Source organism: Meriones unguiculatus (assembly GCF_030254825.1).
Source record: "Meriones unguiculatus strain TT.TT164.6M chromosome 13 unlocalized genomic scaffold, Bangor_MerUng_6.1 Chr13, whole genome shotgun sequence".
NCBI classification, from domain to species: domain Eukaryota; kingdom Metazoa; phylum Chordata; class Mammalia; order Rodentia; family Muridae; genus Meriones; species Meriones unguiculatus.
This window is the reverse complement of record NW_026843580.1, coordinates 1,280,528-1,308,482: the sequence shown is the minus strand read 5'-3', so window position 1 is coordinate 1,308,482 and position 27,955 is coordinate 1,280,528. Positions and strand designations below refer to the sequence as shown.

The 27,955-nt window shown below is 38.5% G+C and overlaps 1 protein-coding gene and 1 pseudogene across 1 annotated transcript; one reads left to right on the top strand and one right to left on the bottom strand.

Moving 5' to 3' along the window:
• The window catches only part of LOC132650495 (zinc finger protein 431-like), a 171,793-nt pseudogene that overhangs the window by 18,812 nt on the left and 125,026 nt on the right, over positions 1-27,955 (top strand).
• Positions 237-24,550, bottom strand: LOC132650502 (zinc finger protein 431-like; the record flags this gene model as incomplete). The annotated part of the gene is made up of 4 exons (XM_060375833.1): positions 24,515-24,550; positions 3,067-3,193; positions 2,795-2,855; positions 237-1,443 (listed from the first exon to the last, which is right to left on the bottom strand). Coding segments are annotated over exons 1-4 (1,431 nt in total), but the record flags the coding sequence as incomplete, so codon positions are not given.

Sequence of the window (27,955 nt, the reverse complement as noted above, 5' to 3'; positions counted from 1 at the left end):
TTTCCAGTATGTGTTCTTTTATGTATTAGGAGATGTTATGTGCAAAGGCTTTGCCACGTAGTTATATTCATATGGTTTCCCTCCAGAATGTGCTGTTGTCTTAGGAGATGATTGTTACATGCAAAGGCTTTATCACACTATTTACCCTCACAAGGCTTCTCTCCACTGTGTGTCTTTTCCTGTTTTCGGAGACTACTCTGCTGTGCAAAGGCTTTATCAGGTTGGGTATATTCATAAGGTTTCTTTCCAGTATGTGTTCTTTTATGTCTTATGAGATGACTGTTTTGTGCAAAGGCTTTACCACACTGGTTACATTCATAAGGTTTCTCTTTGCTGTGTGTTCTTTTATGGCTTAAGAGAGTACTGTTTTCTGCAAAGGCTTTGCCACACTGGTTACAGTCATAAGGTTTCTCTCCAGTGTGTGTTCTTTTATGGCTCATGAGATGACTGTTTTTTGCAAAGGCTTTACCACACTGGTTACATTCATAAGGTTTCTCTCCAGTGTGTGTTCTTTTATGGCTTAAGAGAGTACTGTTTTGTGCAAAGGCTTTGCCACACTCATTACATTCATAAGGTTTCTCTCCAGTGTGTGTTCTTTTATGGCTCATGAGATGACTGTTTTTTGCAAAGGCTTTACCACACTCATTACATTCATAAGGTTTCTCTCCAGTGTGTGTTCTTTTATGGCTTAAGAGAGTACTGTTTTCTGCAAAGGCTTTGCCACACTGGTTACATTCATAAGGTTTCTCTCCAGTGTGTGTTCTTTTATGGCTCATGAGATGACTGTTTTGTGCAAAGGCTTTACCACACTGGTTACATTCATAAGGTTTCTCTCCAGTGTGTGTTCTTTTATGGCTTAAGAGAGTACTGTTTTCTGCAAAGGCTTTGCCACACTCATTACATTCATAAGGTTTCTCTCCAGTGTGTGTTCTTTTATGGCTCATGAGATGACTGTTTTCTGCAAAGGCTTTGCCACACTCATTACATTCATAAGGTTTCTCACCAGTGTGTGTTCTTTTATGGCTTATGAGATGACTGTTCTGTGCAAAGGCTTTGCCACACTCATTACATTCATAAGGTTTCTCTCCAGTGTGTGTTCTTTTATGGCTCATGAGATGACTGTTTTCTGCAAAGGCTTTGCCACACTCATTACATTCATAAGGTTTCTCACCAGTGTGTGTTCTTTTATGGCTTATGAGATGACTGTTTTGTGCAAAGGCTTTACCACACTGGTTACATTCATAAGGTTTCTCTCCAGTATGTGTTCTTTTATGCCGTATGAGCTGACTGCTTTTTGCAAAGGCTTTACCACATTGATTACATTTGTAAGGCTTCTCTCCAGTGTGTGTTCTTTTATGCCATATAAGAATAGTGATATAGGGGAAGGTTTTCCCACATAGAGTGCATTTAAAGGGTTTCTCTCCAGTATGACTGCATTCATGCCTGCAAAGAAAATTGGCACATGTAAAAGATTTACCACTGTCATTTCATTACACTAATAAATATATTTATCTATATGAATTAATTTCATAATTTTGTCTAATGGTAAAGAAGAATCAAATTTTAAAGTTTTATCACTTTATTTACATTCACAGTATTCTCCTTCATTACGGGTATTTTTGAAGATTCCTGTGATGGTAAGAGAATTTTTATGTGGATCACTTTTATAGCATCATTTTTCTATAAGAGGTTTTCTCCTATATATGAAGTGTATTATAAGAATTCAGAGTTTTAACACAGCAATCCCATTCACAAATTTTTGTACTGTATGAATGATACTTCATTTACAAAGTGAGCCAGGAAAAGCAGAAGTTCCAAATTCCTAGTATTCATAGGTATTTTCAGCAATATGAGTTTGCTGATAAATTCTCAGTGAAGTTGCAAAACCAATTAACAGTAACCATTTATCACATTCAGAAAATTTACTCACAGTGGGGACTACTACCAAATCAATTGTTCTTGGAGAAAAACAGGGACACTGCTTCTTTCAATATCCCTATGCTCATGTGTCTTAGAATCATTTTGACATATGATATACCAGTTTAATTTACAAAAATAATAAAGATTCCCACATTGAATTAACACAGTTTGTTTTTTGTTCATCATAGACATGTCATATAGGGATTAAGGTTTCTCCACAACAAAATTCTTGATTCTCATAAGCTGCTCCTTTCACTAAACTTTACAATGTTACTGCACGAAAATGAGTAACACTGGTTCTACTATAAATTTTTTGCTTATTAGAAGGTTGTGAACACATACTGATCACCAATTCAGTGTGTATACCTCTTACAATATCTGAGTAGATAGAATGAGACTAAACAGATTGGCAGTTCAAGTCAGTAGCTGTAATGTCCATATGATTCAAATGGTATTTTTGTTACAATATTATTTTTTTCTTCTATCTTAGGGGAGTGCCTTGTAAACACAAATCAGATACCTGACATTGAAGTACATGGAATTATGAGATTTTAATGATCATCAGTACACATAAAGCAGTGCTGTTTTTACACTGTTGCTTTTCTTTAAAACTTCCAGGACACAGCCATGTGTGCTGGTACATGCCTTCAATCCCAGCACTTGTGGAGGCAGAAGCAGGCAGATCTGTGTGATTTTTGAGGTCAGGCTGGTCTAACAAGCAAGTCTAAGAAAGTCACAGATACCCAGAAAAAAAATCTTTTTCAAAAACAGAAAATAAAAAGCAGACAAAAAACAAACAAACAAAAAACACCAAACTTCCAGGACACATTAAAATTTAAGATTTATATCTGTATCAACATGTACATAAAGTTACCTTTTATTACTTGTAGAACTTTGAAAATGTTCTTCAATATTATGGTCATCCCAATTGTAGCCTAAATCATAGTACGAGAAAATATATATTATTGGAAATATCATGTTATTATTAAGGTAAACTTAACTCACTATCTTCTGTGACCCTTAGAACCATGCCTGATTTATTTACCGCATTCCTCCTCATTCTCAATTGGAATTACAGAAGAGGATCAATAACAAAGTAAGATTTGTCTCTTTATTTTAAAAATGAAAGAAAAATTGCAGTCTTACCTATAGCAGTGAGGTTTTCACAGGTCTCTAGCATCACATCTTTGTAGAGTTGCTTCTGGGAAGGTTCCAGCAAGGCCCACTCTTCTTGGCTGAATTTCACATGCACGTCATTGAAGGTCACGGAATTCTAAAATATGCCATACATTTGTACAACAGAAACAGTGGCAACAATATAAATTTATACTTCATTGCCAATATAATCATATAATTCTAGTGCTTCTTTAATTTATTTTCTGACACAGAAGTGCGAATGTTATACAGTTGGGTGCTGTGCGTGATGTGAAGTAGGGGAGATGAAAACGCCTAAAGGTTAGATTGAAAAAAAAAACCAAAGGTGTGCTTCAAAAACCTGTGTTTCATCAGTTTGTAAGACATGAATATAAAGTAGCCATTAGTTGGGTTCTTGAGCAATCTATGAATCATCTTCAGTTACTTGGGTGAGTAGGTCAGCACCCTGTCATGAGACAGGTGGAAGGACAAAACACAGTCATGATATTTTATATAGCAACAAATGAGATGTGTTGATCAGGGGACACTGAACAGATGGGTAACATTAGTCAAAAGACAACATGGTACTGAATATTATGTTCTGACCAGGGCTCAGGGATGTGGCATATTAGTATGTGAAGAGGGGGGCTCATATATTTGTGGAAGGGAAAGTGGACTACAGTGAACACATGGATAAAAATAATGTGAGTGGCAAGCAACCACAATCATAGCCAATAACATCATATTTCTTTGTGACCAGACAAAAGAAAAGGAATAGAACACATGATTATTCTTTGATCATTGTTTTGTATATCCTCCTTACTTAATAATGTAGTCTATAGATTAAAAATAAAGATTAAAAATTTTCCATTAAAAAAGAAGTGTTAATGTTATCACTAAGTCATTTTAGAAGAAAACGGAATAACAAGTTTTAACTGTATCATATCTGAACTTTTTGAAGAGGATATAGCTTTGGAATAGACATGGCAATTAATGTGGACAAAGACAAACAGACAGAAGGGTTTGGAATAGAGAGACAGAGACATAGAGACAGAGACACACAGAGAGAGAAATTAACAGATGATCAATACTAAGTACAGATCAGAGAAATTTATTAACAGTTACTAACTACAAAAAATGGTGGACAAGCTGGGTGTATTCTGTCATGCCTTCAATTCCATCACTCAGGAGGCAGACGCAGCTGTATCTTATTGAACTGGATGTCAGCATTATCTATTCAAAGAGTTCTAGGACAGCCAGACCTATATAGTAAGACAGAGCCTCCATTAAAAGTCAATCAAACTAACACAAAATATTGAAAGAACTCAGAGGTCTTTACTGAAGCTTCTACAAGGAATTATACATTCACTCCTGTTGTATATTTATTTTCCAGAAATCCGCAGTGCCCCAGCTTAAACTGTAACTTCAATGATATCTTACTAAAAGGGAATGCATGTTTAAACAGGTAAAAATAGAAGACAAAAATATTAGCGGTGTAAATGATGATCATAAATGAGCAACATAAGATAGGAGAAATGGCTCAGCAGTGAGGAGCTCTTACTGCTCTTGCATATAATTGGGCTCAATTGTTAGTGTTTACCTGGGACCCGCTACTTTCAATTGCTATAAGTTCATGAATTCTGAAGACATCTTCAGACTACTGTGAGGATTAGGCACACAAGAGGTGCATATTCATGCATACAATCAAAATACTTATATTCAGTAAAACCTAAAATTAGATCCCAGATGGCTGGGGTGATTGTACACTGTGTCTAATAACCTGGGTAGCAGAGACTGCACAGTGACCAATAGTTGGATCTGTGGTCCCCAAACACCACTGACTGTGTTTCCAAGGTAAGAAGAAAACCAATGATGAGGGAAACAATTGGGTCCAACCTCAGAGTGCCCAGCAAATCTCTGTGAAAATTCCTTGGATGTTGCAGCAGTAATAAGTTTTTCAAGCAAAGGGACCCAAGAAGCAAGCAGGAGTAACTATTCTAATATCTAATAAAACAGACTTTCAACCAAAATTAATTGAAAGGGATGAGGAAAAGGGAATCCAAGATGGCATTGCCAGGAGGACCAGGAAAGGAACAAGACAGCAATGTTGGTACAGCAACTAAAAGACTGAACTCTGGGTCCTAAAAGAACAGCAATCGTGTTTCCCAGGTGAGAGGAAACTCAGTGGTGTGGGGATCATTCAGTTCCACTCTCAGGTCATTCAGTGAGAACCCGGAAAATATCTCAGGCGCAGGATGCACCTGTGTGTCCTGATCACCTTCCCAGGCAAAACTGTGTGCTCCTGGGCACCAGAGACTGGGAGCCCCAGTCTCAAAAAAAAAAGAAAAGGGAAGAAGAAAGTTGGACTGACCTCAGGTCACCCAGTCTATCCCTGGAAAAGGTCCTGCAGGCTGGTGGGTGCACAGCTGCCAGCCTTGAGTGGGCCTCCAGTTGCGAGACCTGCATGCCCTACTCTCCATCACAGACAGAACTCTGTGCCCCAGGACACTAGAGGATGGGTTTCCCTGTCTGGAGAAAACCCCACAGGCAGGGAAACAGCAGGTCCCAGGTTAGAGCACTCAGCCAACTCCCCCCACACACACACTACCACCACCCCACATGGGAACATTCTTGGAAATGTTTTCAGGTTCTTTCCCAGTCACCAGCTTGGTAGCCATCTGGCAAGTGCCTACCCATTCTACACACCATGTCAAACACCACAGACTAGGTCTTCATGTTGGGAGAAAACCCAAAGGTGGGGAAAACATCTGGCCCTACCTCAGGACACCTAGCTCTAGAGAAGTTTCTGGTTATTCACAGGCTCCAGACTCTAGCCTCCTCCTGCACATGTGAGAGCAGTGATCAGCTGCCACGGGTTACTGCTTCGGTACTGGGGAAAAGAGCTCTAACCTCAGACCTACAGAAGCCTGGGATCCCCAAGATCAACCCCCAGATACGGCTCCAAGGGACAACCAGTTATCCCTAACTAAGCTGACCAAACCATGGGGTACCCAGGTTACAGCTACAGCTTACTAAATTTACAGCAAGAAAGCCAGAAGCAGGACAGCTGTCTCCAGGACTTCTCTGGGTGAGAGAAGAGCCCTCTTGACTAACAAAGACCACAATTACTGCTCAGGTCTCTATGCCTGTGGTGAGTTTTGGCAGTTCCTGAGAAATACCTGCTATTCAGTGACAGTACCCCAAAAGCTGAGGAGCCCTCCTTCAGAAAAAATCATCTTCCTGCCAAGGGGATTATCCCCACCACAGGATTCCAGGAAGCACCAGAATCTAACACCCAACACCTAAAATAGCCAAATGGGTATAGGCAAGTGTAAAAGCTCAAAAAGACAGAGCAGTATGGCATCTCCAGAACCCGGTTATTCAGGGGCAAGCAGCCCTGGACACACCATGGTAAATGAAATTCAAGAAGATGACCTTACATCTGTGCTTATGAACAGGATAATAGCGGAAAAAAATAAACTACATAAAGATCTAGATGAAGATAAAGTCAAACAGATTATTGCCTTTTGCAAAGAAATGGAGGAAGATAAAGTCAAACAGATTGTGGACATCCTTAAAGAAATACAGGAAGTTGCAGCCAAGTAATTTGTGGCTTTTAGAGAGGAAATACTTAAATCACTAAAAGATATTAAAGAAACAGAGGATTGTTTGAACAAACAGCTGAAGGAATTGAAGGAAAATACGGTCAGAGAAGTGAAGGAAATCAATAAAATGGCTCAAGATCTGATAAGAGAATTGGAAAAAAATTAAAGAAAACACAAGTGGAGGAAACTGTGGAGATAAAGAACTTAGGGAGGAAAAGAGGAACTACAGAAGTAAGCATAAGCAATAGACTATGAGAGATGGAAGAAAGAATCTTAGGTGTGGAAGACACAATGGAATAAATAGATGTAGCTATCAAAGAAAATGTTAAATCTAAAAAATTCCTGACACAGACCATCCAAGAAATCCAAGACAACATGAAAAGCAAAACCTAAAAGTAATAGGAATCGAGGAAAAAGAAGATTCCCTCCTCCAAGGCCCAGAAAATATTTTCAACAAAATCATAGAAGAAAATTTCTCCAACTTAAAAGAGAGGTCTACAAGAATACAAGAGGCCTAAAGAACACCCAATAAATTAGACCAGAATAGAAAATCCTCCCACCACATAATAAACAGTAAGTATACAGAACAAAGAAAAAATACTAAAAGCTGCAAAGGAAAAAGGCCAAGTAACATATAATGGCAAACCAATCATTATCACACCTGACTTTTCATCAGAGACTATGAAAGCCAGAAGGGCCTGAACAGATATCATGCAGACCCTAAGAGAACACAGATGACCACCCAGGCTACTATACCCAGCAAAAGTCTCAGTCATCATAGATGGAGCAAACAAGATATTTAATGACAAAATCAAATTTAAACAATACCTACCCACAAATCCAGAGGTACAGAAGCTCCTAGAAGGAAAACTAACTACAACCCAGGAAAGCTAACTACATTCAGGAAAACACAGGAAAGAAATAATGTCACTACAGCAAAACTAAAAGTAACCAAGCACACAAACACACTACCACAAGCAACATCAAAATAAAAGGAGCTAACAGCCACTGGTCATTAATTTCCCTCAACATCAATGGACTTAACACTCCAATAAAGACACAGACTAACAGAATGGATATGTAAACAAGACCCAACAATCTGTTGCATACAAGAAACACATCTAAGTCAAAAAGATAGACATTACCTGAGAGTAAAAAGGTGGAAGGTTCCAAGCAAATGGACCCAAGAAACATGCAGGAGTAGCCATTTTAATATCTAATAAAGTAGATTTTCAATCAAAATTAATCAAAAGACACGAGGAAGGTCATTTCATACTCATCAAAGGAAAATTCCGCCAAGAAGAAATCATAATTCTGAACATCTATGCTCCAAATACAAAGGTACCCACATTTGTAAAAGAAACATTAATAAAACCTAAACCGCACACAAATCCCCACACATTACTACTGGGAAACTTCAACACCCTACTCTCAACAAAGGACAGGTAAACAACAGAAATTAAACAAAGAAACAATATCTCTAATAGAGGTCATGTATCAAATGGATCTAACAGATATCTACAGAATCTTACACCCAAAGACAAAAGAATTTACCTTCTTCTCAGCACCTCATGGAACCTTCTCCAAAATAAACCATATCGTTGGTCACAAAGTGAGTTTCAACAGATATAAGAAGATTGAAATAATGCCTTGTATCCTATCTAATTACCATGGACTAAAGCTGGACCACAACAACAACAGAAATAGCAAAAAGCCTACACTCACATGGAAACTGAACAACTCACTACTAAATGACAGCTGGGTCAGGGAAGAAATAAAGAAAGAAATTCAAGTCTTCCTAGAATTCAATGGAAATGAAGACACAACACAACCAAACTTATGGGAGACAATGAAAGCAGTGCTAGAAGGAAAGTTCATAGCACTAAGTGCCTTCAAGAAGAAATTTGTAACATCTCACACAATCAACTTAATAGCTCATCTAAAGGCCCTAGAAGAAAAGAATCAGAAACACCAAAAAAGAATAGACACCTGGAAATAATCAAACTCAAGACTAAAATCAGTAAATTAGAAACAAATAAAACAATTCAAAGAATCAATGAAACCAAGACCTGGTTCTTTGAGAAAATTAACAAGATAGACAAACCCTTAGCCAAACTAACTAAAAGCAGAGAGAGATTATCCAAATTAACAAAAGCAGAAATGAAAATGCGACAAAACAAAAGACACTAAGGAAATCCAAACAATCGTTAGGACTTACTTCAAAAGTTTATATGCCAAAAAATTTGAAAATCTAAATGAAATGGACAATTTTCTTAATCAATTATACTTACCAAAGCTGAATCAAAAGCAGGTAAATCAATAAAATAGTCCTTTATCCACTAAGGAAATAGCATTCCTCAAAAGACTGCAATCCACAAAAAGCTCAGGACCAGATGGTTTCAGTGCAGAATTCTACCAAACCTTCAAAGAAGAGGTAACTCCAGCTAGCTTCCATTTATTCCACAAAATAGGAACAGAAGGAACTACGAAACTCATTCATTGAAGCCACAGTCACCTTGTAACCTAAACCTCACAAAGACCCAACAAAGAAAGAGAATTTCAGGCCAATCTCCCTTATGAACATTGATGCAAAAATACTCAACAAAATACTTTGCAAACCCAATACAAGAACACATCAAATATATCATCCACTATGACCATGTAGGCTTCATGCCAGGTATGCAGGGGTGGTTCACTAAACAAAAATTCATCAATGTGATCCACAATATTAAAAAATTGAAAGAAAAAAAACACATGATAATCTCCTTAGATGCTGAAAAAGCATTTGAAAAAATCAAGCATCCATTCATGTTTAAACTATTGGAGAGATCAGGGATACAAGGCACACACCTAAACATAGTAAAAGCAATATACAGCAAGCCTGTAGCCAACATCAAGTAAACAGAGAGAAACTTAAAGCAATCCCACTGAATTCAGGGACAAGGCAAGGCTGCTCACTCTCTCCATATCTCTTCAACATAGTTCTTGAAGTCCTTGCTAGAACAAGAAGAAAATTAAAGGAGACCAAAAGGATACAAATTGGAAAGGAAGAAGTCAAAGTATCACTATTTGCAGATTATATGATAGTACACCTGAGTAACTCCAAAACTTCTACCAGGGACATGCTACAGATGATAAACACCATCAGCAAAGTGGCTGGATACAAAATTAACTCAAAAAAATCAGTAGCCCTCCTGTATACAAAAGATAAAAGAGCTGAGAAAGAAATTAGGGAAACAACACCCTTCAAAATAGCCACAAAGGACATAAAGTACCTTGGTGTGACCATATCTAAGCAAGTCAAAGACTTGCATGAAAAAAACTTCAAGTCTCTGAAGAAAGAATTAGAAGAAGATATCAGAACATGGAACTATCTCTGATACTCATGGCTTAGCAGGGTTAACATAGTAAAAATGGACATCTTACCAAAAGCAATCTACAGGTTCAATGAAATTTCCATCAAAATATCAACAGAATATTTTACAAACCTTGATAGAAGATTTCTCAACTTCATATGGGATGCAATGAAAGTAGTCCGAAGAGGAGTTTGAATACCAACAAAGGCCATCATAAGCTATTGGAGACATCCCATACAAGCAACTTAATGGCATACCTGAAAGACCTAAGAAAAAAGAAACAGACACACCCAGCAAGAGTAGACCACTAGGAAAAACCAAACTCAGGGCTGATATCAATAAATTAGAAACAAAGATAATAATTCAAAGAATCAACGAAACCAAGAGCTAGTTCTTTGAGAAAATAAAAAACACAGAAAATTCTTAGCCAAAGTAAGTAAATGGCAGAAAGACACTATCCAAATCAACAAAGTCTGAAAGAAAAAGATATAATAGACACTGAGAAAATCCAAAGAACCATTAACTTTTATGTCAAAAGCCTATATGCCCCAAAATTTGAAAATCCAAATGAAATATACAATTCTCTTTAAATTCCACTTACCAAAGTTGACTCAGCATCAGGTAAAGATAATAAATAGTCTTATAGTGCCTAAGGCAATAGAGGCAGCCATCAAAATACTCCCAACCAAAAGAATCCAAGGGCCAGATGATTTCAGAGCAGAATTCTACAAGACCTTCAAAGAAGAGCGAATACTGATATTCTCCAAATTATTTCGCAAAATAGAAATGGATGCAACATGACCAAATTCCTTTACACAGTCACCTTGATAAATTCTCAAAGATCCCCAAAAAGAAAGACCAATCTCTTTTATGAACAATGATGTAAAAATACTCAATAAAATACTTGCAAACCAAATCCAAGAACATATCAAAGATATCATCCACCACGACCAAGTAGGCTTCATCCCAGGCATGCAAGGGTGGTTAAGTATATGGAATCCATCAATGTAATCCACTGTATAAACAAATTGAAAAAAGACCATTTACTTAGATGCTGAAAAAGCATTTGACAATATCCAACAGTTATTCTTGTTTAAAGTCTTGGAGAGACCAGGGACAAGGCACATATCTAAAATAGTAAAGATAGTATACCGAATATATACAGAATATACAGAATATATACAGAATAGTATATAGCTAACATCAAACCAAATGAAAAGAATGTTTAAGTCAATTCCACTGGACTTGGGGACAAGACAAGGCTACACACTCTCTCCAAATCTCTTCAATACAGTACTCGAAGACCTATCTAGGGCAATAAGACAACTAAAGGAGATTAAGGGGATACAAATTGATAAGGAAGAAGTCAAAGTATCTCTATTCACAGATGATATGACAGTATACAAAAATGAGCCCAAAATTCTACTGTAGGGAACTCCTACAGTTGAAAAACACTTCAGCAAAGTGGGTGGATATAAAGTTCACTTAAAAAAAACTCAAAAAAAATACACTCCTGTATGCAAAAGACAAATGGACTGAAAAAAATTAGGAAAATAACACCCTTCACAATAGCCAGTAAAAAAACAAAACAAAACAAAACAAAAAAAACAACAACAACCAAAAAAACATAATGTATTTTGGTGTTATCCTCAACAAGCCAGTAAAAAACCTATATGAACAACAACAACAACAACAAAAAAAAAAAAAAACCCAAAAACTTCAAGCCTCTGAAGAAAGAAATTGAAAAAGATACCAGAAGATAAAAATATCTCTCATGCTCATGGATCAGTAGGATCAACATAGTAAAAATTGCCATTGTAACAAAAACAATCTACAGATTCAATGATATTCCCATCAAAATATCAACATAATTCATTAAAGAACTTGAAAGAACAATTCTCAGCTTCATATGGAAAAATAAAAAAGCCAGAATAGCTAAAACAATCCTGTACAATAGGGGATATTTAGTAGGTATCACCATTCTTCATCTCAAGGTCTATTATATATCAATAGTATTAAAAATTGCATGGTACCATAATAAAAACAATCAGTGGATCAATGGAATTGAAGTGAAGACCCATAAATAAACCCACACACCTATGTTCACTTGATTTTTGACAAAGAAGCCAAAACAATGCAATGGAAAAAGGACAGCATCTTCAATAAACAGTGCTGGTCTAACCTGAAGTTTACATGTGGAAACATGAAAATAGATCCATATTTATCACCCTGCACTAAACTGCAGTCCAAGTTGTTCAAAGACCTCAACATAAAAGCAGATACACTAAATCTGTTAGAAAAAAAAGTGGGAAAGATCCTCGATCTCATTGGCATAGAAGGTAACTTCCTCAACAGAACACCAAGAGCACTTGCTCTAAGATCAGGAATTAATGATTAGGATCTCATGAAACAAAAATCTATGAAGCAAAGAACACTGTCAATAGAACAAAATGACTGCCTACAGCCTCAGAAAAGATCTTCACCAACCCTACATACAACAGAAAGAGCTAATAAACAATATATATAAAGAGCTCAAGAAATTAAACTCCAACAATCCAAATAATCCAATTTAAAACTGGGGTACAGAACTAAACAGAGATTTATCCACAGAGGAATATCAAAATGGTGGACATTAAATGCTCAATATCTATAGCCATCATGGAAATGCAAATGACATTCCATCTTAAACCCATCATGGTTAATGTTAAAACCTGAAGTGACAGCAAGCTAGCAAGAATGTGGAGAAAGAGTAACACTCCTCCATTGCTGGTGGGAGTGCAAACTTATACCACCGCTTTAGAAATCAATCTGATGCTTTCTCAGACAATTGGAAATAGTTTTACTTCAAGACCCAGCTATACCATTCCTGGGCATATATAAAAAAGATGCTCCACCATTCAACAAAGATATTTGCTCAACTATGTTCATAGCATCTATATTCATAATAGTCAGAATAGGGAAACAAACTACATGTCTCTCAAACAAACCATTGTTTTACAGAAATTGTGGTACATTTAAACAATGGAATGCTACTTGGGTATTTGAAACAAAAAGGAAACCATGAAATTTTTCAGGCAAGTGGATGGAACTAGGAATTATCATCCTAAGCGAGTTATTCCAAAACCAGAAAGACATGCATGATATATACTCATTTGTAAGTGGATAATAGCCATAATACAGGATAAACATACTACAAGCCACAGGCCTAAAGGAGCTAAATAAAAAGAGGACCCTATGGAGGATGGTCAATTCTTATTCAAAAGGGCAAATAGAATTGACATCAGAAGTGACTGAGGAGAGGGAAGAGGATGAGAGCCTAACATACATATTCTCTGAAAGACTCTACCCAGCAGGGGATCGAAGCAGATGTTAAGACTCACAGCCAAACTTTGGGCAGAGCACAGGGAGTCATAGGAAAGACTGGGAGGATAGAAAGACCCAAAGCTGACAGGAGGTCCATAAGAAGACCAACAAGTCCAATGAATCTGGGCCCAGGGGACCTGCAGAGACTGATGCACCAACCAAAGACAATTCATGAAGAGGACCCAGACCCCTGCTCAGATGTAGCTGATAGGCAGCTCAGTCTCCATGTGGGATCCATAGTAAGAGGATCCCACGTCTCTCACATGGACTCTGTTACCTGCTCTTTAATCACTTCCCCGTGGTGGAGCGGGCATTGCATGTCACAAAGGAAGAGGATACAGGCAGTCCTAGTGAGAATTGATAGGAGGGCTCCTACCATCTGAGAAGAAGAAAATTAGATAAGGGGGAAAGAGGAAAGGAGGGTAAGGCCAGCAAGAGACAAGGGAGGGGTTTCAACTGGGATGTTAAGCAGATAAATTATTTTTAAATGCTATTTATTTATTTATTATAATTTATTCACTTTGTATCCCTACTGTAACTCCCAGTCCCATCCACCCTCCTTCTTCCCTCCCATGCCCTTTTTCTAGTCTCCTGATAGGGGAGGAACTCTTCCCCTTCTGTCTGATCCTAGCTTATCATGTCTCATCAAGGATGGCTGCATTATTTTCCTCTTTGGCCTCACAAGGCTGCACCCTCCAGGAGGAGGTGATCAAAGAGCCAAGTTCATGTCAGAGAATAAATTATTAAGAAACAAATTTAAATTAAAAATGAATTAAATGTGAATAAATAAATAAATAAAGTTAAAAAGAACCAAACAGAACAAGTAGGAAGGTTGTCATACACTTGACCCTACATTCCAGGCTCAGCGGCCAATGATGATGATGTTCATGCCAGGCATGTTGGACTAAATTTAAGCCAAATACTCAACTGCAGTTAGACTTGTAAGTTCAAAACCTGCCTGGTCTACATACCAACTTTCAGGACAGCCACAGCTACATAGAAACTTTTTCTTCAATGTCAAAACAGAAACATTATCTTCTCTGGGAGCTATTTTGATTCAATCAAATATGTTCTGACCAAATTCACTGTAGAATTATTGTCATCCCATAATGAAAATGTAGTCTAATTTCAATGATCCTAAAATTCTGCAATAGCTCATACACTGTCCAAATGTCCAAAGTCTCTACTGACACAGAAGAAAAATCTCTTGGGTGCCACATCTTGTAACATCAGAAACAAGTTACATCATTCCAACATAGATGCACAGAATACCCATTTTCATTCCAGTATATAGTGATGGGAGACTGGACCAAGGAAAAAAGATCAGCAAGGAAGACAACAAATCCTGTTGCTGATTCAAAAGGCTTAGATGGTCCTATCCCTGCAATGTATCATACATCTCTGTTTGGTTACTTCCACTTCCTAAAGGCAGCACTATATTAGATGTGTCTCATAACTTAGGTATCTGAACATCTTGTAGTGTCAAGGTACAACTTGACCCTGCTTCATGCAATGAACCTTTATAGCATCTTCGCTGGGGATCTGATTCTGCCAAACACAGATGGCTGGCACAGTGCTGAACAGAAACCACAAAGAAAACATCCATTACCTTAAAATTTGAATCTTTCTTGTTTCCAGAACCAGCACAACATGGGTCAGCCTGTCAAGATGGATTCTAAATTGGGATGGACGTTGTCACACTTTGACCACATTTGGAGCAGCTTTTATATGAAGTTCTTTCCTGGCACTAGGAATCACGTTGCCTACTCCTTCCATTAACAGAAGAATTAGCAAGAGGGAGTATTAATCTATGGAAACCATCTTAGGCTTCAGATCCAAAGCTAGGACCTTCTCTTTGATGGCAATAATCTCCTTGAAAATTCCTGTCTCTGTTTCACCACGTTTCTGCCATCTAAAACTACCTAGTGTTTTTCTCTACAAACCAAAGACCTTACATTTATTTCTGCTCCACTTGGCTCATTCTTTTACTCTGGCCCTGAACATCTCACTAATAATATCCATTCAACAGATTCAACATTCCATGTAAGAAATCCAGCCCATTATTTTTTAATTCTACTTTACTCAATTTCTCAAGGCATGGGCAGAATAAGCATGATTTGCAGCTAAAATATCACACAAATGACCTCTAGCTTAATTTTCCATGGAGTCTATTTTCCACTGAAATCCTATGACCTGGACTTACTTTGTCTGCATTACTGTCAACACTCTGATCAACTAAGTCCTACCAGAATAGCCGATGAAGCTCTGTATACAGCTTTCTAAAGTTTTTCCCATCTTAAATCCTGATGTTTTCCATATTCCTTAAAAAGTGAATATTCCAAGGTTGTGTCCAGCAGTGAAATCACTCTTTGTATATATATATATATATTTGTTCTAATTTGCTACTTTGTTCTGTGACTACATCCCGTAACCAAAAGAATCCCAGGTCATAAATGGGTTTACTCATTGAGTTTGGTTGTGTCAGATCACAGTCCATCATTTTGGGAGCTTAGCATAGAAAGTCAAGTTTGAATGAAATTAAGGCAAAAGCCATGACAAACGTTTTTGGGTTGGTCTCCTACTTAATCACTGTCTCATGCTCAGGTAGTTATCTTACGTGGGCCAAGCCCATTTTCTTAGGGTTATTGCATCTCTCAGTGGAAGAGCCTTCCCACATCAATCATCTGTCAACACAATCTCTCACAGATATAGCAGCCAGCTTCTCTGTTGAGGGCATGCCCTTAATTGAGGCTCCCTCAGATGACTGTAGGCTTTGAAATGTTGACAACTGAAGCTAATAAGGACAAAGATACAACAATATATGAAAAAGTAAGAGGGAACAAGTCAGGAGCCTGACACAGAGGACCCATGAAAAGCTCTGCCCTGCAGACTATCAATGTAGATGCTGAGACTTATGGGCAACCTTTGGGCAGAGTGCATGGAATCTTAGGAAAGAAGTGGGAAACAGTAAGATCTGGAGAGGACAGGAACTCCACAAGGAGAGCAACAGAACCAAAATACCTTAGCACAGGGGACTTTCCTGAGACTGATATTCCAACCAAGGACTATGCATGGAGAAAACCTAAGACCCCTGCACAGATGTAGCCCATGGCAGTTCAGTATCCAAGTGGGTTCCATTTTAATAGGAACAGGGACTGTCTCTGACATGAACTGATTGGCCTGCTCTTTAATTACCTCCCCCTGAGGGGGAAGCAGCATTACCAAGCCACAGAAGAAGACAACGCAGCCATTCCTGATAAGACCTAATTGACTAGGATCAGAAAGAAGGAAAAGAAATCCTCCCCTATCAGTGGACTTGGGGAGGGGCATGCATGCAGAAGGTGGAGGAAGGGAGGGATTGGGATGGGAGAAGGGAGAGAATCACAGGGGGGATACAAAGTGAATAAAGTGTAATTAATAAAGAAAAAATATAAAAAAACAAAAATATTGTGTTAATTCTATCAGTCACTTAAGTAGTAAAAACCGATACATTGACGATTGCAAGAATTTGAAAACACAGATATACCAAGGAATGAGGAGAGGGAAGCCTTTAAGATCAAGAAGAGAAAAGTAAAACTGTTTCTCTAAATCAAGTCCCCAAATCAACAGAAACTCAAGGAATTATAGCATAATATAATAAATTTTCAGAAGGCAAAAATATGTGAAGGTCTATTCCTTTCAAGAGAAAAAATTAATATAATATAATATAATATAATATAATATAATATAATATATATAAACAAATCACACAATATACATAGCACCCCTGTCAAAAGGAAACACAAAGATAGGCCTATAAATATAACATAGTCCTATAAGCAAATACAATAGGATTATAGTCAAAATCAAAATCAAAGACATCACTGACCATTACTCAACTTGTGCAATCTGGTTATTTCCTTTGGCAACAATAAAAAATGTATTGGAGGTGGAGGGCTATTCCAATTGAAGAGATTCCATTAAAGCATACAAATGTTTCAACATTAGAATAAAATAATTTTGACTACTAAAATTATCTCATACTCTTATGATAAAGAAAGGGATATCTGTTATGATCATTTGGGAACTATATTATTTTCTGTGATTGATGATTGGATATATGTCTGCACCAGTGTCAGAAAATGTAAACTTTTAAATGTCAAGTAGAAGAAAGCAGATTTTTATAGAAACAGTGTGCTTGTATTATATACTTAAACACCTCCTTTTGCACCAATTGCTGTAATGACCAATATCATCTTCATCATCTTCATGATGTTTGTTTGTTTAAAGATTTTTTTTGTGTATCTTTCAGCTATGTTTGTATATTCAGGATGTGCTGTGGTATGTGATATGAATAAATTCCATAAGGAAATCCAGGCAAAACATAATCACACTATTGGAGGAAACCAATAAATTCCTTAAATAAAGCCAACAAACATTTGAGGGATGTGAGGCTTTGCTGGATTAGGGTAAACTCTGACATCTTTGGATAGCCATTTATTTGCACTCAGTCTATGAAGGTGAACTCTGTCTTCTCAAGGAAGGGCCTAAAAATCCACTCCCTGATATGTTTGACCCCAGGTCTGGTAAAGAGCCTCAGGGCAGATTATTAGCCAAACCCTTTCCTGATAAGAAAACTGCTCCAACAAGCATCTCTAAATTCCTAGAAATGCATCACCCTGCTTAGGATCTTATTCTTCAGCAGTGACTTTCAACTGTACTCAGAGATTTTCCCCCTACAAATAGGATAATTAAGTACTGTGTTCTCCTTCTTGCAATAGGACCATGATACTGCATGGAAAATGAATATACATTTTCATGCATACATAAGCCAAGTATCCTTGACCCCTAGACCATAGTAAATCAAACATTCATCCTCAAAATCCTTCTCTTTGCCCAAGGTTTATAAATCCCTGACTTCAAATAAACATGCTGGGTGTGAATCCATGTGGTTGGTTGTATGCCACTTGATACCATCAGCCTTCCATCATGGCCCCTGAGAGTCATCATTTATCTCCCTTTGGGCCTGCTCAATGGCCCACTGGGCCTAGGACTCACTGGGTCTGTGTCTCACCAGGCCTGAGTCTTGGTTGCAACCAACCAGGCATGGACTTTCACCTGCACTTCTGAGGTGCTTAGCACAGCAGCTTAACCAAGAATGGTAACACTTTGGTATTGCCATAGGCTAGAACACCCGAATTTCCACTACCACTGGTGATCTCATTCTAGCTGTAACAGTCCATAGAAAATTCTTTTGATACTCCAGCCTAGTGAACATATCAGATTCAGAAGCCAGAAAAATATCAATTGAATTTTTGGCTTTTGAAAATGCTTATTTAAAATGCAAAAAGGTGATTAGACCTTTAAAAGCAAGATCAGCACCAAGAGCGGCATGGATTAGAAATACAATGGATATTTGATCTCAGGTTTATGATACTAACCTGATAGGAGAAGAACTTTCTAAGAATCTAAGTAAAGGAAAGGGGTCCAGCATGGCAGAAAACAGTGTGCAATGTTTCTGAGGGGAACAGGATCTAAAATTCTGAAATTTGTGAATGGAGGGGCTGCTGAAGCCAGAACATCCACATTGAGGTTTCCTGGGTGAGAGGGGAAAATCTGTGAGTTTGGAGATTTTGTAGCCAGGTCACCCATGGACATCTCTGAGGATTGAGAGTGTCGAATATTCAACCCCCCCTGTAATTCCCCTTGCCCAAGCATGGGTCTCCCTGCTCAGCAGAGGTGGCAATAGTTGTCCCATGCATATGATGATATACATGAGTGATCCCATAATTTAACCAGAGAACTCCTTCAGCTGATAAACACTTTCAGCAAAAGGGCTGGATACAAAATTAACAAAAATTCTGTAGCCCTCCTATATATGAAAGACAAAAGGGCCAAGAAAGAAATTAGGGTAAAAACAACCTTCAAAATAGCCACTAATAACATAAAGCACCTTGGTGTGACTCTAACCAAACAACTGAAAGACCTGTTTAAAAAACAATTCAAGTTTCTGAAGGAAGTAATTGAAAAAACATATCAGAAGAAGAAAAGAGCTCCCATGCTCATGGATTGGTAGGATTAAAACAATGAAAATGGCCATCCTGCCAAAAGCAATCTACAGATCCAGTACAATTCCCATCACATACCCACACAATTCTTTACAGACCTTTAAAGAAAAAAAAAGTCAGTTTCATATAGAAAACAAAAAATCCAGAATTGCTAAAACAATCTGTACAACAACAGATCTTCTGGATCTCAAACTGTTCCACAGAGCAATAATAATAAAAAACTGCATGCTACTAGCATTGGTACATAATGGTGAATCAATGGAATCAAACAGAAGACTCAGAAATAAACCAACACAGCTACGGATACTTTATTTATTTTTTTGACAAAAAAACCAAAACCATACAATTGAAAAATGACAGAATCTTCAATAAATGGTGCTGGTCTAACTGGATGTCTACATGTAGAAAATGCAAATAGATCCATATTCATCACCCTGAACCAAATTAAAGCACAAGTGGATCAAAGATCTCAACATAAAACCAGATACACCAAATCTGTTAGAAGAAAAAGTGGGGAAGAGCCTTGAACTCATTGGCACAGGAGACAACTTCCTGAAAAGAACACCAACAGCACAGGCTCTAAAATCAACATTCAATAAATAGGACCTCATGAAACTGAAAATCTTCTGTAAAGCAGAAGACTGTCATCAGATCAAAACAACATCCTACAGACTAGGAAAGTATCTTCTCCAACCCTAAATCTTACAGAGGAATATTGAATGGCAGAGAAACATTTAAAGCAATGCTCAAAGTCCTTAGTCATCAGGGAAATGCAAATCAAAACTACCCTGAGATTTACCTTACACCCATCGGAATGCCTAGGATAAAAAACTCAATTGACAACACATGCTGGTGTGGATGTGGAGAAAGGGGAACTCTCCTCCATTGTTGGTGTGAATATAAACTTTTAAAACCACTTTGGAAATCAATCTGGCTCTTTCTCAGACAATTAGGAATAGTGCTTCCTCAAGATCCAGCTATACCACTCCTAGGCATATATCCAAATGATGCTCAAGTACATAACATGGAAATTTGCTCCACCATGTTCAAAGCAGCTTTATTCATAATAGCCAGAAGCTGGAAACAACCCAGATGTCCCTCAGTTGAGGAATGGATACAGAAATTGCACATTTACACAATGGAATACTACTTAGTAATTAAAAACAAGGAAATCATGAAATTTGCAGGCCATTGGTGGGATCTAGAAAAGATTATCCTGAGTGAGGTATCCCAGAAGCAGAAGGACACATATGGTGGATATTAGACATATAATATAGGATAATCATACTGAAATCTGTATAGCTAAGGAAGAAGGAGGACCCTGGGTAAGATAATCAATCCTCACTCAGAAAGGCCAATGGGATGGACATCAGAAGAGGGAGAAAACAGGGAACAGGGCAGGATTCTACCACAGAGAGCCTCTGAAAGACTAAGGAATATGGAGACCACTGGACAAATAAAACTTTGGAAGAAAAAGGATAGATCACCTAAAGAAAATGTCCAAAGAAAAGGAGTAAACTGGCCAAGTGGTATCACCTACCTCCATGTTGTCTCTTCTGCCTTCTACAGACATAAGTGCAAATGATCTTTATGTGCTTGTTAAAGGAGAATTCAAAATCTCAATCTCATATCAGAAAAGCCACCTGGTAAGAAACAGAGGAAAACAGAAAAATAAGGGATGATTCTATTGTCATGAATCTCATAATCTTCTGGCAAGATGTGATTTCTGTACTTACCACAAACTTCAATAATCAAGAAGAATGTGTACAGTGTTTGTGAAAGAATGAAGGGGTGAGAGAAAAAGCCAAAAACATAAGCCTAAAATATAGCCAAGTTTACGTGAAAAGACCTAAGGAAACTCTGGCATGAAAAATGTGCACTAGACCAGAGATAACTTTTATTTTGTAATTAATACAAATTAAATAAACACAGATTTCACAACTGCTACAAGACAAACACAAAGCGACACCTAAACTGTTATATTTCTGACACTCCAGCTACTACTAACCTCCTTTACAGAGAGTCCTTTTACTCTGGAATTCTCTTGGAAAATGGAGGTGATCATAAAGCTGGGCTATGGCTTGCAATCCCTCATGTCCCCTTGTGGGTTCAGGCACAGCCCAGCCGTTGCCGACACTCACACACAAAAAATGTTGGAGAATAATTTAGTATCTTTTTCTTGCTGCATGAATTATGTCATAAGATGTGGAATCTGCCCTATCCACTTACCTAAAACCAGGCACACCTGACAAAATTCTGCATCTCAGAAATTCCTTTTGTACCCTCGAATTGAATTTCCCTAAATCACACCATTGTGACTAGTGGTAGTTGAAAGGTAAAAAACAACAACAACAACAAAACGTAATCAAGTATTGCTGAAAGATGACCACCACCACCTCTTTTCTTCTAGTTTCAAATGATTTGTAAAATTTGTTACACAAAACTGTATGTGGAATACAACGTTCATCATTTCTAGAAATGAGACCTTCAGTTTTCCAATTTGTCCACTGCAATACCAACGCCTGTGTGTGCACACTAGGTAGTCAAATTATAAGCACCACAACTTTCTACTGCTCAGGTCACAAAATCCTCACTTCTCTGGTCAATAAACACTCAGGAAGGGTTGAAGGCCAAGGGTCTCTGCCGAGATCACCACATGGAGACCAACAGAACCACAGCCTGAACCACAGTCCATCTCTTTCAAAGCAGATCAGGCTGTGAGAGCTCAGCAGCCTTCTCTTCCTGGCCTGGGGAAAATGGCCCCACACTCAGCATGACATGGCCTCTGGTCTCACTCACAGCTCTTTAGAGCTACATCAGAGGAAAATCCCAGAACAAACCCATCAACTACCTCCCACTATTGCTCCTGACTGCTATGCCTGCCCAGAGTTCCTCATTAGCTTGAACAATAAAGCTGAGTCTCAGAAAAGTAGTAGCCCCTCTATCAGTGAATCAAAGGTCAAATGATGCAGATAACAGAGGCATTCTAGCTTTGCCCTAACCCCTATGGGTACACAGAGCCCTAGTTTTGTTCTAAAAGAATGAAAATCCCAATTATTCGATTTTAAAACCTGCTAGCACAGAAAAGGCAAAGAGAGCACCCATCTGATTTTGCTACTCACCTTACCTCTAAGAGGAAGAAGCTCCAAAAGCTCACCAGTTCAGATGACAGCTCTGGGGGCGATAGGCGAAAGGAACCCAAGGCCAAAGGCTTCTAGCTCAAAGCTCAAAAAGCCCAAAATCTACAAAGCTAAAACTCCTTCCACTTTTACACTCTGTCTTAAATACATTTCAGCTGAAAGTTCCACTTACTCCTTAATCCCCGTTAGCTGGTTTCTTGCTTTACCTCTTGACCTAGAATTAACATTAATAAATCCTGTGCACAGAGAGCTTTTGAATTAAAGGCATGTTCTAGGGCTGATGGAACCATACCGTAATGACCTGTTTACAATAAATTGTAAGTTCTTGGAATTAAGGTTTGTATTAGGGCTCACCCACACCAAACAAAGCACGGGTTTTTACAGTTCACAATCTCAGGTATCACACTGGGATCAAATATCCTGCAACATCCTCATCTTCGAAATGTTTTAAAATACAATCTTCCACTTTTCCAGGGCACCTGCTCATCTTCCCAGATACAAGCCATTTATGTTGCACATTCCATTACACACTCAGTGTCCAGTGCAATCACCTCTACCTCATAGTTGGGAAGTCCTTCATCAAAACTTCAGTCAAAGCCAAAGAGTAACAACCATTAAAGAAACAAATGGCCATGGATTTGAGAGCAAGGAGTAGTTAATGAGAGCTCAATGAAAATGAGAAATAAAACAAAAAGGATATGGCTGTACCTAGAAATGTTGGAGTAAAAAGTTTATTATAGATAGACAAGAGAACATAGTCAGACACAGGAAAATCTGGGACAGTTAGATTTGACATGACCCTGAGCTATGTGAGACGAGAGGAGAGAGGGAAGTGGAGAGCCAGAACAAAGGTCTAGAAGGATAAATGATAAATGAAAATGACCAGGTAACTAAAACGGTTAAAATACATAAGGAAGGACAGCTGGGAGGAGGGCAGCTCCACTCCTGGGCTAGAGATCTGTGTTTGACACCCATACCTTGTAACAGGTAAGGACTGAGGGATGCTGGGAGGAACTGACAGCAAGGTCTACTTTGCTTTGGTAAGTAGGCTCCTCAACCATTCATCCCAGCATTTGAGACCTAAGAGTAGAGAGGAATGAGTAGGTTAAAACAATTTCATTATAATCTTAAAAATTATTTTTAAAAGTTGAAAATGGCCTTATGGTCCAATATTCTTCGAGGACTTCAGGTATATATTAGCGCACATCAATTGTTACTCACCTTTTCTCTCTGGTTTTGCAATTTCAAATGGGGGAAACATTCCTGTTAGGCAGTACCGCACCAGTTTCTCCTGATCTTCTGTATTGTTTTAACTAGTTCAACTATCAAAATTTGCTTTCCAGAAACAATCTCAGCTCTTAATACATATTCTTGATTTCATTGTGTATGAATCCCCTCAAACATCCAGTTTTCACTTTTACTGACTGTCTGAAATTGATTACCTGACTCATTACCATCTTTCCTCCTCCTCCTCCCTTTTTGTGTTGTAACCAGCTTCAAAGTAGGTCAGTGAACTCAATTCTCACACAAGTCCCATCTTCAAAAAAAAAAAGAACAAACAAACAAAAAAAAAAAACAGGAAAACCAGGGCTGTCAGTGGACACTCATTCACTGGTCTCTTTTACTTCACAGAGACCAGTCATGGCCCACCTGAAAAGACTTGCAAGACTGTGTTCTAGGCACTGGGCAGTAGAGGTAGCATTCAGTGTTGAAATAAAGTGTAAACTATATAACAAGTGAAAAGCTGATCTACAGGAGACATTGCTTTAAACAAAACAAATATCAAAGTACTAGAGAAAAGGAATGAAATTCTTAATGACTGGGGATTATCAGAGAATATTAACTAATAAGAGACTAGGAAAATGATGCATCAACAAAAAAATTAATAATACCAACAACTGACTTTTCTAAGTATTTATTTATTTATTATTATGTATACAATGTTCTACACGCATGAACACCTGTACACTGAAAGAGGGCACCATATCTCATTATAGATGGTTGTGAGCCACCATGTGCTTGGTGAGAATTGAACTCATGACTTCTGGAACAGCAGCCAGTGCTCTTAAGCTCTTAGTTGAAAAAAAAAACACATAGGCATACAGACTTTGAAAAACACAGGCCATTCTGTGGTAGAGGGAAAGCCATTAATAAGATACTGTTTAATGTTTCCCCTGTGTCCAATATTAGCTGCTGAGACTGGTAACCTGACAGACATAGCTTTATCCACTAGCCTGTGTCTCAAATTTGAACTGACAGAACTATGTCAATGAGGATTGTACATACAGGCATAGGACAGTCCCTTAATTTGAAATTCAATATTCACTGGATCAAGCTACCTGACCCAAATTGTACACCCACCAATCTGGTATGTTTTCATTCACATTCATGAATTAATAAATACACGTTGGAAAATTACAAATTAGAAACCTCATCCTGCCACATTTCTAGATAATCCTCGTGAGCAAACATGTATCCCGGGATCCTAATCTCTAACAGGCCTGGTTAGCATACTACTTCTCTGTGGAGTGTTTTACAGGCAGTCTTCCCTCATCTAAATTCTAACTGGTGTCACTCATTTCTAAGCAATAGTAAATACTTTACATCATCAGTTCTAATCTTCTATATCACAGCTTAATATTGGAGTGCTCTCTGACACAGGACATACCATTTACAACCCCCACAAAATCCAAATGTATCATTAGAATTGAGAGAACCAGACCTTGCACCTCCAAAGGTAACCACGAATTAGGCCTAAAAATGATTACCTAAAGGTCACCAAACTAGTGGCCCCTCCACAAGGTCACCGCAAACTAGGTTATGGGTCACCAATTCCAGAAATAAGGTCATAAGATTCCCTACCCAAGGAACAGTCTGAGGATAACTACAAGAATGTGAAAGTATCTTATCTCAAGTTGGGATATTTGTGCTGAGCAGCCCACCAACCTTGTATTAGAACATTCCATGGCACAGAAATTAACTAACATTCCTGAGACCTATAGCTACCTCACTCAGTGTTAGTTATGTTAGCTAGCCAATCACTTTGTAAAATGTTTGCCCTCACTGAATGTCACCCAATCCTGTAACTGTTAAACTGGAACTTCCTGTTCCTTCTTCAGACTCCAATCAAAACCCTGCCATGCAACTTCTCAGGGCTTTCCTCTCTGGTCTGCTGTGTTGGTGATCATGGAGGGACTGGGGTTAAGCCCCTATAAAGCTCTCTGCTCTTGCATATGTCGTCCAGCTCCTAAGATCTGGGCATAACATTTGGGTGCTCATACAGGATTCCCAAGAGCCCCAAGCACCACTGGCACATGAAGCTGAACACCAGCCTGTTGAGTGAGCACTCTGCCCATATCTGTTTGTCTGCATCTGCCTCTGTGTTTCCGTAGTATCTGTTTTCAAGCCTTGAGGCAAAATCTGTAATCTATGTGGTCAGAAAGGTTAAAGCTGATGCTCTGGAGAGCTGTGAGCCACACGGGGCCTGGAAGACAGTCCATATCCCTCTTGAAGGGGCGCATCTGTAAAGAGTTGAACACCCAGTTTTCTGTGATCTCTGGATCACAGAGGGCATGAATGTGCCCCTATCTGTAAAGGGTGGTAGATAACTCAGTTTTCTGTGATCTCTGGATCATTGGATAAGGACAAGGCAGCTAGCTCCTGCAGCACAGATTTGCTGATTTCCTACTTTCATTTTTTCCACTGCAGGAGTGGTGGGATCTGTTGTCTGGCTCTGTGTATTTTTCTACTGCACAAGCAGTGGGATCTGGCTGTTTTGTCTTTTTGTTTGACTGTCTTGTCTGTCACTGTCTGGTTTTTGTTATTGGGCCTGACTGAGGACATGGGACAGAATCCTTCTATCTCCCTAAATTCTATTATTTCCCATTTCAAGGAGCCTTGAGCCATGCTCCAAAGGCTAAGTGACAGTGGTAAGGAGGTGCCAAGGGATGTATGTGGTATGCAGAGCCCCAGGCTTGGCACCTCTGCCACTGGTCTCTGGTCTCTGGTCTGGCATAGCTTGGCTACTGCTCTAGGTCTCAGATCTGGTAAAGATCAACAGATACTGGAGTTGCTACTCCAGTCTCTGGTCTGGCTGAATGCTTGCCGTTCCAAACTCTGGTGTAGTTGGGTGGATCCTGATTTCAGGGCAGGCCACCACGAATGGAACAGGATAGAGGGCCCATAGAGAGACAGGCCACTGTTCTGAGTTTTGGTATTTTCTTCTTCTATTCTCTTTGCGTGCATTGTACCCAGTACATTTTTTCTTGTGTTGTTCTTTTGTGGTTTTGTTTGCTTGTGATGGTCTCAGTGGGCCAGTGACCAAACAGTTGTGCTCCACGGTGACTTTGCCTTCCCCACACACCCAGAACTACAAGCTGAGGCACCTCTGGTCTCCAGTGGGAGCACACATTTCCACATGCTTGGGTCAGAAGGCTTGGTTGGAGAGGGGTATGTATGCAGAAAATCCTGTTGCGCTGGACCTCATTGTTTCCTTGCTTCCTCTCTGAGGAAAGTTGGTGACCTGAGGTTAGCTCTGACTTGGAACAATAATCGTCAAATATGCTCTTAGCCAAAACATATTGTGGTTATTACTGTTATTATTATTTGGTTAGGATCCCCTGTAGCCCAGCCTGGCCTGAAACTAAACAGCTATAAGATGACCTTGAATTCCTGATCCTTCTGCTCTGCCTCTTGACAACTTTCTTCCTTGCTCAGTGTGAATTTACAAACATTGCTCTTGAAAAGATGCAATTATGTGAAAGCATTGCCAAAGGGACCCCTGCTGTCAGGAGGGGAGGGGAGGAACATGTTCAAAAATTTCCTGGCATGAAAACAGAAAGGAAAAAAACAACCCTGCTTAATTAAGTTCCACATTTTGTGTGTATGCCCAAGAATTCTTAAGTTGTGTTTATATGTACATCCTTACATCATATATATACTCTAAAAGCTTGCTGAATAATGGTGTTTCAATGTCTTCCTCACATTTCAACTGAATTATTTTGGGGCCCTAAATCTAAACCTAATTCTTATTAATATTTGAAGGTTTTGCTTGTTTTGAATGTATGGTTTTATTTTCTTAGTTAACAGTGTGTGCACAGTCCCTTACACCAGGGTCATCATACTTGGGTCTCTAGAAAAGTAATGATAAACAACAAACAGTACTAATAATGTTAGTGACTAAAATGAAAGTTACTGAGTTCATTGTACAACGATCTCAGATGCTCTTTTCAGACAGGACATTTTATGATGAATTTTTTTTAATGAGGCTCAAAATGGCTCTTAAGCTTAGGGCTGGTTTACAGCATGCTCTTGAAAACAAGGTTCAAAATGCATCCTGAAGTCATAACATCAAATGATTTACAGAAATGGACACAATCAACTTTATAGAT